This window comes from Pinus tabuliformis, chromosome 9 (genome assembly GCF_031772625.1).
Source record: "Pinus tabuliformis cultivar Carrire ecotype Pingquan chromosome 9, CPIR1, whole genome shotgun sequence".
Classification (NCBI taxonomy): Eukaryota; Viridiplantae; Streptophyta; class Pinopsida; order Pinales; family Pinaceae; genus Pinus; species Pinus tabuliformis.
In genome coordinates, this window is record NC_142307.1 from 1,987,996,541 (window position 1) to 1,988,010,473 (window position 13,933).

The following is a 13,933-nucleotide window of genomic DNA, read 5'->3' on the forward strand; positions in this document are numbered from 1 at the left end:
GACTTGCTTGGACATTAGCCTACGATGAGAGGCGGTTTTCTCTCTCATCTACCGGACACGCATCGTTCACTGTATGGCATCGTTGGGTCCTCTGACAAACCCGCTTACAGCCCGAAACGTCTCCAATATTCTGTCGGTTTTGGAGTGCGGGACCCGCCTGTCGTTTTAGCGCTTTTCCCTCAGTTTTCCGATTTCCCCTTGTGACCGAGCGCTTGGGGCTTTTCCTTTTCGAGGGGTTTTGCCCATCAAAGCATGATCAAAAACAGCCTTCATTTCTGGGTTTGAGCTTCCCAACTGCTGTTTTTGCACCATGCACAGCCTCCATGGGCCAACGGTCAAGCGCTTTGATCGAAGGTCCTCGTTGCTTCGTGCTGGATGCAAAATTACTATTATTCAGAGGTTATTTCTGATAGCTTCAACATCCACAAAATTTTGAACTTCGGCATGAGTTTCTTTATAGAGTTTGGGTAACTCTTACGAGAGTTCAAGGATCCAATTTTGGATCACGCCTTCCCACTAAAAGAACTTTTGGTCCACCAAAAGACTGATATACTGATCTGAGCAGCAATGAGAGGAACAACACCCTCTTCTTTCAGCCTCCCTACACTCGCCTTTGCATAGTGCCTCTGAACCACAATCTCTAACCACTTCCCTTCTTGGATGGGTTGGTCATCTTGGGAAGAATTGTTTTCCTCCTTGACTTCATGCAAAACTTCTGCTGTGAAGTTTACAGAAGGTAGTTTGAACTTCTTTGCCTTGATCCTTGATCCAAGGTGTTTCAAACAAATGTGAAGTACATCTGCTCCACAAAACTTTCATTTGTACCTGTTTGAAAAGCTACCAACAACCAACTGTTAACAACAGCAGGCATACAAACAACAACTACCATGGCCTTTTTCCATAGTTTTCCATCCTTTGAATACACTACCTCCCTAACAATTCTAGGATCATCATCAATAATAGACAAAGCAAAATTTGAATGGAAATCAGGGCGAATATTCCTTTCTAGTTGCCTTCTTTTCCGAACCAATCTCCTTAGTGTCAGAGCCTGTGGTTCTTCTTCTGGTTCCTATTCCTTTGTACAGTTTGATTCGTCATCCTTGAATTCAAACTCTATCTTCTCGGGTTCTTTCTCTATTGGTAGGACTTCCCGTTTGATAGGATCATTGACTTCTTTAAATACTACTTCTCAACTATACATTACCTCTCTAGTTTCTAAGTTCCAAAGCTTATGACTTTTCAGACCATCTTTATATCCCATAAAGATACACTTTTCAGTTTTCTTACCTAGCTTACTTTTATTCTCCTTTGGAATGTGTACATAAGCATCAAAGTTGAATATCTTGGGATGTTTAAGAGAAGGCATTTTACCAGTCCATACCTCATGTGGAGTCTTGCCATCTAATGTTGATGAGAGTGATCCATTTACCAGGTAACACGCAGTATCCACTACCTTTGCCCAATGTTCCTGTCCTAACCCAACACCATTGAGCATGCTCCTTGCTTTCTCCATCAACATCTTATTCATCCTTTCTGCAACTCGATTAGGCTAAGGTGTGTATGGAATAGTCTTCTACCTCGCTATACTGCACTTATTATAGAATTCTTCTGATTCATACCTGCAAAATTCTCCAGCGTTATTTGCCCTCAACACTTTAAGTTTCTTCTCTATCTGTTTTCCACAAGAGCCTTAAAATTTTTGAATTTGGCAAAGATTTCAGATTCCTTTCCGAGGAAATAAATCCAAGTATTCCATGAGAAGTCATATATAAGTGAGACATAGTACACATATTTACCCAGTGATGGAACCAATGCATGTCCAAACACATCATTGTGCACCAACTGTTGTATTCCCTCTAACCTCAAAACCAGAGGAGAATCTCACCTGATTCCCCTTCCCATATAAACAATGTTCATAGAAATCTTGTAATGCCCTTCTCTTCCACATCTCTAACATACCTTAACTAGTTTTCTTGGAGATTTAGATATCCCACTCAAGGACTTGTTTTTATTTCTATTCTGGGAGCGTCCTCTTACAAACAAGGCATTTGTGTTCTGACTTTCCATGTTTTTTTGTCTCATCTCTTCCAATAAAAAGGATGAGACTATTTCATTGAAGCTTTAGGTAGTTGCATACTACCTATGGCAACAACCAAACTGTCCTAGGAGCCCAGTAAAGAACACAACTAATTGATACACTATCTTTATCTTAAATCTTAATATCCACAGATAATAGCTGACTTACCACATTATTGAAAGCATTCAGATGTTCTGCCATTAAGTCTCCATCTTTCATCCTCAAGTTATATAGTTTTTTCTGCAAGAACAATTTGTTCACTGGGGACTTAGACTGATGCAAAGCCCCTAACTTGTTCCACAAAGCCTTTGTCGTAGCTTCCCCCAAAACATTCAGTAATACTGAAACTGAGACACACAATCATATTGTGCTCTTAGGGTTTTTTGGCATCATTATAAGATGTAGTTTCAGTCTCTTATTATGGGCTTTTAGCAAATGAGCATAGCAGACATCTCTCCGCAAAGATAGATACAACCATTATGTGTTTTTCACTATTCTTCTAGTGATAGAATTTGGTTTACAATCAACCTGCATTTTTTTGTGCTGATGACATCTTTCATTTCATTCTCAGCAAAATCCCAATCAACATCATTTCCATTTCACAAAAGACCAAGAGATACATCCAAAAATAGGACCAAAATAATTTATGTTATGATCATTAATGACCAAAATAAGACAATGGGACTAAAAAATACAGCAAATATTAATAGCAAAGTACGAAGTGCTTTGGGCATCTACTCCCAAAAGCAAAAATGAAGTAAATTAGTAGCATAATAACCAAACATTTAAGTGTAGATCCATAATGGATAAAGCCTCTGCAAAGAGAATCTGTCAGGATGGAGACTGATCAATACCAAATCATACAGTCTACTGAAGTGAGAACATTTTGACATACCAACATCCTTGATAAGAAGACTGGCATAAGTTGGAAGATCTGTAAAAACATTTTCCAAAGAGGACCATGTACCTACCTGTATAGAGTAATTGAAACAAGTGGTAACTAGTTTTTGGTGGCGCTTTGATAGGCAAGGATATCCACGTGCATTGGTTAAAAAGGCCTGTATTCAAAATATTAAATATTAAGCAAGACCAGTATAACTTATAGAAAAGCCCACAAATTCAGCATCCTCAAGACAATTTAGTCTTTACATCGGTGTGGACAATAGCTGCTCTCACGGGCTCTCCACTCCAACGGCCCACTGAATTTGCAGAAGGTAATGAACTCCTGTTAATTATGTCCATTGCAACATACATTCTAGTCAGTCTCCTGGATAAAATTCCTAACATGAAAACCTGTAAACAAAACTAGAGTTCTCAGAAGTAAAGCCGGACAAATAGCCTAAGAGGAGTTTTCTTTGTAAATCACTAAAAGCAACTCACAGTATATCCAGGGCTATGGACAACTGACTGTGATGCTCGCATAATAGACGAAATGTATTCCACCACTCCCACGAATCATTGTTTTCCTGTTTCCTACATACAGAGTCACTTTTCTGTTTGATGGCAGAGAAAGCTCACTGTTCAGTATACTGACAGAAATTTAAGCCTTCCCAAGTTACTGAAAAAAATATGATCTCAGAAGCTTACATAGAAAGAGTTAAATGTAGAACCATCAAACAGATTATATAATAATGCTTTCACAATCCATTATCACTATATAATGGACATACCTATAACTTTTCAATAGGACGTGAGATGAATATTCAATCATATTTATGCTACTAGAAACAAGTTATAAGCATTATTGTGTCTATCGTGATTACAACTGGAATTTGTGCCTGCTGCTCCAAACTTCAAATCTTTGCATTCCGCCTATTGGTGGCCCATGGTCCTCTTCCATGAAACCAGAATTTGGGCCATAAAGTTCATTGCTTGTAGCAAATATACTCATTCCAAAAGTACTACTTTTCTAATGGCCATTTGCACTAATAATTGAAACAAAGTTCCTGTATTTGAAGTTAAGACAGTACACTTCTAGAGAATATTAGAAAAATAATAGTAAAGATACTCATTTCCAAAAGTACCTTTTTTCTAATGGCCATTTGCACTAATCATTGAAACAAAGTTCCTGTATTTGAAATTCATACAGTATATAGAGAACATTAGACAAATAGCAGTAGATATACTGCACCATAAAAGGGTGGAACAAAGTTTACACATGGCATACCAAACAATTTGTTTAGAGTGACATTTTATTCATCATAACATGTACTCCATGTTGGTCAATCTACAAAGCGACCAATATAGACCCAAAATTCAAACAAAAACTTTGCAGAAGTACTGCATAGTTTGATAGTGAACAAGCTACAGCAATGACTGTCCTGACAACCATAGTCAAATCGACATTCACCTTAACATCCACTTTGTTGTTTTATTGAATTAGACATTTCCAAGTCTGAGCCTGAAGGTGTCTCAAGTTTCAACCAATACCAAGGAAATACTAAACTTCAATCAAAATCTCATTTAACTCCCCAGTATTTTATGAAAACAACACGCTGAATTTTTATTGCACTCACAAATAGTTCGTGACAACCATACTGATAGTTCTTCCAAATGAATAAGAATTTATAAAAAAAAGGCACCTTCAGAAGAAAGAGAGTTATTTATTTCTGAAAAACATCAGCCATGTGTTGAATCCAGGAATCTTTACTTAAAATTCAACCAACCTTTGATCTTCTGCAAAACAAACTAAAAGAAAGTCTAGAACAAGCACAATATTAAACCAAGGAAAAAGTAAAAAGAATAACTCCATTACATCATATATGTAATGGCCAATAAACATTTTTCAAAACAGTATCACATCTTGAAAGGAATATCTATAAAATGAAATGATATTGGTCAAAAATTATACTAGCAACCTTTCAAGGATGAAATCTCTTCAATACAGTAATTAAATAATAATAGTATTTCATATTTATAATTGTCTTGTGATTTCAAGTTATTGCACTGCACGTCATTAACTCTAGGAAGTAAGTCTTGGCTCCATCATGTGGAACCTTTGGAAGCCAAGCTCAGGATCTTTAGACAAAAAACCTGATTTGCTGAACAGATATAACTAAAATCCAAAAGAACAAGAAGAGAGACAATCAAAGCAGGTGATAAGTGGAAGGACGAATCTCCTTTGAAACTTGAGTCTGCATCTTGGACAAATTCAACATGAAGCCTGCTGATAGAAGGGTGGATAGAGCTGACTTTTGATGGGGCATGCAGAGGCAACCTGGACTAGTTGGTACAGGAGCTGTCCTAAGCAAACAGTTGGGAGTCATCACATTTGTGTTCTATAGTTTCCTTTAGATGGGAACAAACAACAAAGTCGAAGGCCTAACAACCATGAAAGATATCAACATAAACCATTCCAAGGAAGCAAGAACATTAAATGGAGAAGGTCATTCTGAAGTTATAACCAATATGCTTCATGGTAACACTGAAAGAAAAAGCTGGGGGTTGAAGAGGTTGAAGAATGTAACTAGTGTCCGTCTTCATAATTATATTTCAGTCATTATATTTGTCAAAAGAAAGAAAAAGAAATTTTATTATAAATAAAATTGACTTATTAAAGCATGGGTTTCATGCTTGGGTCAATTGTTTATAGGTCAAAGCCTCCATTGCAGACATCTAGGGTCTATGTCAAGTGTCCTCGTCCATGTCAAATTGTAAAAGACCCTTTTGGGGATTTATTTGTCAAAGAAAATATTTATTTTATGCAAATTTAGGTCACCTAGGCCTCCTCCACCAAGTCGGCCTAACTAAGGGGCAGAATCACCTATATAAAGGCAGCAACTCGACCTAATTTGGAGCATTATCCCATCAAGTTCCATCTGTAAGTACTGGGCAAGCAAAATGCGTGAAATTCAAGGGTCAAGGGTCAAGGAGGAAATTTTTAGCAAGGAAGGAGGTCATTATCTTGCAAAAGAAACCGAATTTTCTCTCTCCTATCCCACACGTGCGAAATTTTGGAGTGTTGCATGGGGCCGAAATTCTGCAGTCGCTGGGAGGTCAAAAATCTGAAGTTGGGTCGAAATTCTGGTGAAGTTGGGGCCGAAATTTCTGGGTTGATGTTGGGTTCTAGTTGTTGAACAAGAAGAGACTATTGAAGGTTGTTGTATCTTAGTGGAAGGCTGAAGGAGGAACATCTTTGGTCTAAGGTCTTAGTCTATCTCATTTTGAATCCACTGAAAGAGAATTTTTTTACTGGGTTTTCCCCTATGGAGGGGTTTTAGCCCTGGCAGAGTGCCTACATTTGGTGTACTTGATCTTTGTGTTTTGATTTTGGTAATTGCTTGATGAAACTAAGATAAAATAAGAACATAAGAAAGATAATAATAACTCAAAGATATCACAAGTAATTATCAACAAGAGAAAATCTTTCTACCTTTCTGATTTTCTAACATGATATCAGAGCTAAGGTGAAGAAAAAAGAAAAACTCAAGTTGAAAATCTATTGAGGAAATGGAGATCAAACGAAGGTCATTAAAGAAAAAGGATCATATAAAAGGGCTAAGCCTACTATTTACAGGGACTATGTCAAACTCAATGAAGGGAGAAAACAAACTAGAAGGAGCCTCCAACTACAGGGCCTGGAAAAAGAGGATAGATCTCATCCTCGAAAAGAACAAAGTTTTGGATCTTGTTCAAGGAAAAATCAAGAAGCCTACAAATGAAACAAGTGAAGCAGAGAAAGCAAAGTTCAAAGAAACTGAAATCTTGGCTATAAACCTAATAGTGGATGGAGTTAAGGACAACCTAATTCCGTACATATCCAACATAAATTCCACTCAAGAAATGTACGAGGCTCTCTCCAAATTATTCAACATCAAGAACATTGGCCAACTAGCAATCCTCAAGAATGAATCAAGGACTATTAAGATGACAAAACACGATACTATATCATCCTACTTTATAAAGAGATCTAGAATCAGAGATGAACTCCAAGAAATAGATGAAGTTGTCCCAAAAAAGGAGCTTGTAATTATTGCTCTTCTAGGACTACCAAAATCTTGGAGTGCCTTTCCATCAGGACTTAACAGTTCGAAGGATACTCTAAATGTGGAATGCATGCAGTCAAGAAGAAGCTCGAATATCATTAGTAATTAACAAGGAGGATGAAGAAAAAAATACCTCTAATGCCTATTTTTCTCATCACAAGAAGAAAGGAACCTTCAAGAAGTTCAAAAAACCAAAGAAGAAAGTTGACCTATCCAAGATTGAATGTTACAATTGTCACAATATAGGTCACTACAAAAATCAATGTCTAAAGAATCCAAAGAATAAGAAGAGAGAGAGATCAAGCAAATGTTACCAATGAAGCTCCAACCAAGAAGAGCAAGACTGAAGAAACTTATACTACTAAGTCCTCTCTCTCATATATCTCTCTTAGTCTTCTATTTTAAGTTTTGAATTGTTTTCCTTTATGTTTTGATTTTTAGAGTTTGCAGGTCTAACATGTCTTGTTAGAACATTTTTGAATTATTTTGATAAGTTATAGGTATCCCTCGAGATTGGATTAAGAGGGAGCCCTCACCATTTTACCAAAGATAAGTATCTTACTCCTTGTCTTCTCTTTTATGTTTGGTTTCCCTCTCATATCAAGATGTGTTTATATTATATGCTAATAACCTTTTATTTATATTTTCCTTGGTTAGGAAAGCTTACTAAATGCTCAAGATTATTGAGGAGACTTCAAAGGATAGACTTGAAGCATGGAAGAAGTTTTGTTACAAAGGAAGCCCATCAAGATTTGATGTCCTACAAGGTTTGTTAAAGAACAATTCAAGGTATGTCTTAATATACAAGTTTTGTTGCAAGGTTCTCTTCATAGAAAAGGTATATTCATTCTCTTTTGAAATTTGCTTTACATTAGTGACATCGTTATGTCTAGGATTTCGAATCTTAAAGATTCTTGTTAGGGGGATTAATCATTAGATTGAATCTACGCTCGTTATACTATCATTTTGATGATTCTTGTGAAACCCTAACCTTTAGTGTTCACTATAAAACCCTAGCCTTTTGTTGCTAAGGGTATGTCAATGTTATGAAACCCTAGTTTTCTTAGGGGTTATTGATAAAATCTAAAATCCTATTCTCTTAGGGTTTTGATAATGTTAGAAACCCTAGTCCTTTAGGGTTTGATGTTAATGTCTAAGTTATGTATTGAAACCCTAGATCTTTAGGGTTTAGTGAATTAGGGTTTATGAACAAAACCTTTATAATAGCTATAGTAAGTTCCTAGGAATGAGACCCTAAGTGTATATTCGTCTATCTGTTCGAAAACCTAGTCTAATCAAATTTGTTGTATATCTAACTTTGATGTATTAATGTGTGTATTGGGTTTGCCTAGTAGATATTGTTATGAAATGCTAATGTATGAATATGAAATCCTAGATATATGCAAGCATGATAACCTAATTATCGATACTAGTGTTTTGATTTGTAAAATCTAGGGTTTATAACAAAAACCTCATAGAAATTGATATTCTAGGAGAATATGATATTTTTTTTGTTGTTGATATGAATTTGCTTTGATAATAAAATCTAGTGTTTGCAAACAAACCCTAGTAGAGTCTGAAAGTAATTTTGAAGCTCTGAATGTACAATACTATGATTGGATTGTAATTTGATTGAATTGTTGATATCTAACGGTTTGTGTATTGAAGATGGAGTCTAAACCCTAGCAAGAAGTTGAAGTCTAGTATGTCATAAGATGTGTCTCTTGCTGATTATAAACCTAACTGGGTTTAGGTGTTTGATGTCTAAAGTCTAAAATGCTTCCATTATAGTAACCTCATTTTGATATAGTTAACTTCATGCTTTTGTATGTTTGTATTTGGTTGTACTTGATATTAAATTTTTGCAGGTACATAATCTTCAAGATGATGAAGATGTTCGTATTTGAATAAAAGTTCTTCGTATGGATTTGCAAAGTAATGAGGTTGTATTAGGTGCAATGAAGAAACAAAAGAAGAAAAGCTTCTGACAAGATGTAAATGGATAACTTGATGATGATATAAGTGGCATCATAATGATTAAGGACCCTGGTGGTTTGTGTTTAGTTGCATATATATATTTGAAAGTTTATTACTGATTGGGGTTGTGTTTGTACTGGTAAATCTCTCCATAAGAAGGATGAACACTTGGGAAGCATGCTTGGACAAATGGATATATTTGATTTAGTTTATTATGGATATATCTTAGCATCTAATGGTGAGTTGCTTGGGAGGACATTTGGTCGGCCTATGTGTTGATCTCTAGATCCTTAAGAGGGAGGGTGAAGTTGGTCATGGGGCTCTGACCTTGGATATGCACCTAGATCCATGGGTCGGTGGTAGAGATTAAAACATTGATGGTACCTAGAGATGGCTAAAGCTTGAGTCCCCTTAGTCCTACCCGGGTCAGGTATCTAGTCCACAACACTGAGTGAGCTAGAACTCTTCATAGTTCATTTTGAGATCTTTCATATGTGTAATTATGAATACCTCCCTAGCTATGAGGGAGTGTTGAAGAATGTAACTAGTGTCGGTCTTCATAATTATATTTCAGTCATTATATTTGTCAAAAGAAAGAAAAAGAAATTTTATTATAAATAAAATTGACTTATTAAAGCATGGGTTTCATGCTTAGGTCAATTGTTTATAGGTCAAAGCCTCCATTATAGGCTTCTAAGGTTTATGTCAAGTGTCCTTGTCCATGTCATATTCTAAAGACCCTTCTGGGGATTTATTTGTCAAAAAGGAAATTTATTTTATGTAAAATTAGGTCTCCTAAGACTCCTCCACCAAGTTGGCCTCAAAGAAGTACAATTCAGCCTAACTGAGGGGCAGAACCGCCTATATAAAGGCAGCAACTCGACCTCATTTGGAGCATTATCTCATCAAGTTCAATCTACAACTATTATGCAAGAAAAAGGTGTGAAATTCAAGGGTCAAGGAGGAAACATCTAGCAAAGGAGGTCATTATCTTGCAAAAGAAACTAAAATTTCTCTCTCCTATCCCACACGTGCAACGTTCTGGAGTGTTGCAGGGCAGCAAAATTCTGCAGTAGTTAGGAGGTCGAAAATCTGAAGTTGCACCGAATGTCTAGTGAAGTTGGAGTTGAAATTTCTGGGTTGATGTTGGGTTATAGCTGTTGAACAAGAAGAGACTATTGAAGGTTGTTGTATCTTATTGGAAGGTTGAGCTGGTGGAGGAGGAAGGTCTTTGGTCTAAGGTCTTGGTCTATCTCATTTTGAATCTACTGAAGGAAGAGTTTTTTGACTGGGTTTTCCCCTATAGAGAGGTTTTAGCCCTGGCAGAGCGCCTACATCTGGTGTACTTGGATCTTCGTGCTTTGCTTTTGGTAAGTGCTTAATGAAACTAAGATAAAAGAAGAACATAAGAAAGATAATAAGAACTCAAAGATATCACAAGTAATTATCAACAAGAGAAAATATTTCTACCTTTCCGATTTTCTAACAGTAGAATGTGATCTTGGTGCAATTTAGTAATTCACTCTTTTAAGTTAATTCATCTCCATCACATTTATAGATCGGCTAATTCATTTGCAGCCTGCTTAGCAATGTGATTATTGAGTCTAGGAAAATGAATAAAACTCTTGGAAGTTGGAAGGTGACTACATCTCAAAAGGGGAGGAGTAGAAGAAGAAGCTCAAGATCATTATGGTGACAAGATCATAGCAACATTCAAAGAAAAAAACAGAGATGAAAGAACCAATGAGAAAATTTTCAAGTAGCTACAATGCAGAACTGTAAAGGTCTGTGATATTTAGATCCTTGTGTTCTAAAGGTAATAGGACTACATTCAAACCATGCTTATTGGGTGTGTTACCCATCAAAATAGGTAACCCCATAGGAGAAAACTTTTCTCATACATTTGATAGCCAGCATCCCCTGACATTCAATTCTTGATGATGATGTGCCATATGTCTCTGACATCTGCATCAGCCATGCACCTCTCACAATACAACATTCCGATTAAATTAAGGTGGGTTGCTACTCAACAGGTACTTTGATCATTTTGCAATCAGGTGCATATACTTAATGTTTTGGGTATTTAGTATGGATAAAGGGGTGATCTCGAAAATCGACCAATCTTGACTATAAATTTGTTCTCTCACCCTACCAAGGGTATTAATTCTTGGCCCTGATCTAGTGGGACCTCCTTTTGAGGCCTAAGGGTTATAGGAGGGGCACTACTTGTAAAACACATATTGAAATAGTGTGTTCATTCTCCCTTACACCATACTTAACACTTCCCATGTCACATTGTAAGCCCTTTATATACCATCTCCATTCTTCAAGTATAACTTGTGATTGGTTCACTGGCATTTGGCACCCTCTTATACACATCCTCAAGTAGCTCCGGGAACATTTCCCTGGAGGTTGATGTAGCTAACAGAATGGAAAAGTATAATATGGCCACAAAGAAAGAAAAAGAAACTCAAAATGTCAAAGATAGTGGGACATAGGTTAAAACGTGGGCAAAATCCTAGCATGAGCTCTACCCTTCTCATTAGCCATCACCCGAACTTGATGTTACTCCAGATTTAAAAAGAAACCTTACATGTCCCAACCCTGATAAGCTATGTATTGTAATACAAAGCATCATTAAAAAAAAGTAAAATGCACACTAGAGGGGTGGAAAATGTAAGCCAAGTAGGGTAGCTTATGCCTCCACAATTGCTCCCTCCATTACATCTATACACTCGAGATGTGGACTCTCATTAGCTAGTCTCTTGACCATGGGACTTGGCCGTGAAGCCTTTCCCCTCCATTGTCATTCACTTATGCCAACACCTATTGATTGAAGGATTAACCTTGTAAATGTCACCTCCTCTTTGGGGTTGCAAGAACGCACGTAATAGGGTTGATTTTTAGCCACCCCAACCACGGTAGGTAACACCTTTATGGGACTTGGTCTAGTTAGATATTGGAAGGTGATCCCAATTTGAACTATTAGTATGCCCTTAACATACAAGTTTGGTCCACTTAGATGCTTCATGGTCTTATTCTCTAGGCCTTTCAAGGCAAGCCCCTAGGGCAAATTTATAGGGCCAAATTCAATTAGGGCATTTGTAGATGAAAATTGGAGGTAATAGGCTTTGATTTTGGCCTTGATCATCCATTTAACTCAAAATATAGCCTTATGCATGGTTGAATCTACCCAAGAAGGGTTGACATCATCATTCTCTAAGTAATTTGTGCCCTAGAAGATGCTCACCCTAGCTAGGGCTTCAACTTAGGGCTTAATTTGAGGGTTTGCCTGTCTTTGTAATGTCCCCTCTCAAATGATCATTCGGAGGATGCCTCATTAGCTCATTTTGGCTTTTGTGGGCTAGAGTTGTAAGCGGGACATCAATAAAGGGGGTTGACTAGGAAATAAAACGTCATTCAATGAAGAGAATAAAAGTGATGGGTATATTAGAAGAAAATAAATAAATAAAACTAGAGAAGGAGGAAAATAAATTTAAATTGGGAAAAAGGCAAGAATTCAAAGGAAGGAGGTTTAAAAGGGGTGAAAGGGAATTCCCTCTCATTATTATGCTATGGTCCTTTTGGAGATTGAATTGGACAACTCAGCATCTCAATTCTTCCTTGGTTGAAAACACTTGGAAGAAATTCTAGGTTCAGTGGATGAATATCCACCCTAGCCAGATTTGGGGATGGGATCGCACGAATCCCACATCAGATTTATCAGTGGTAGAAGAAGAGCATTATTATTATCGTTAGTAAGGCTAAATTGCTCAGCTTAGGAACCCTTGACCCAATACAAAAGTATGCAAGCTTGTTGGCCTATGAGGTAGTCGAACAAATTGCTAACATAGAGATAGAGAAAATTTGACGCTGCAAGGGAGAGTAGAACAAAGACCATACATCGTTCTGACAAACAGCGGGGAACGTTTGAATATTTGAGGCGACCTGCATGAAGAGAGAAGATCAGAACTATGGAATTCGTGGTTGTAGCCATACACAGGGGAGATCCACGCTAGATTATATTGGTTGGTTGAGCGAGGGCATAAGTGACCACTTATAGCCTACAAGGGGAAGAGACACAAGAAAACAAGAAACTCAGGCCATGGGTTGTAGCCAGCACATGACAAAGTGGAAGGATCCTGACCGAGTCTTACGCATCCCACATTCAGTGACGAGATCTCAAACGATAGCTTGGGCTAGGCGAGATGACGGGTAGTGTCTGATTGTGTCTCTGGAGAATACAACGTCATGTAGTCCCTTAAGATTTGACAAAGCCTTACAGAAATAAAATGCGTTCGGCAGCTCGGATCGTTTGACCATCAAGTGATATTATTCCCCTTTCTGACGATGGTGAATCGAGCCATTCATTGGACCGACTAGGCATGAAAATTAAGGCAGATGGGCTATCATTCTCGATGTCAGCGGGATTTAACGGATTGGATCGGCATTCGTGTGTGCATGAGAGTGTTGGTGGTCACGTAAAGAGGGGAATAAGGCGGTTGGTAGTAGTGAACGAGATCAAACCTCGGCAACTTTCTCCAAAAGCCACTATTGAGGTTGGGACAATCAGTAAGTAATACATCAGATCAATGACCACCAATCAGCCAGTCTAACAAGGAGGCTCAGTCACCTGTTTGTTTCCTTGTTTGTTGCAAGCGTTCTATTTTATTGAATAAACCGGGACTATCCACCGAGTAACCACACTACTACTAGATCAAGGCGGCAACTTCAAACTCAACACTAATCCCATCAACGAAATAAGAATCTATTCCAGACATGTGCAAGTTTTTATATTAAGGGTGCCCAGTTTTGCTATATTGTTGTCAATATATGTTATCTTTCCTTTCAGTTTAGTATTAGTTCACGTGCACGAAATTCTTGCATGGAATGA

General features: G+C 37.4%; 1 protein-coding gene across 2 annotated transcripts in view; it reads right to left on the minus strand.

Moving 5' to 3' along the window:
* Positions 1-13,933, minus strand: part of SKB1 (SHK1 binding protein 1) — a 238,743-nt gene that overhangs the window by 97,265 nt on the left and 127,545 nt on the right. For both annotated transcript variants that reach the window (XM_089438948.1, XM_089438949.1), the window contains 3 exons: positions 3,458-3,570; positions 3,227-3,302; positions 3,049-3,135 (listed from right to left, as the gene is read on the minus strand). In XM_089438948.1, the coding sequence (XP_089295074.1) occupies positions 3,049-3,135; positions 3,227-3,302; positions 3,458-3,570 (276 nt within the window). The remainder of the gene's footprint in view (positions 1-3,048; positions 3,136-3,226; positions 3,303-3,457; positions 3,571-13,933) is intronic.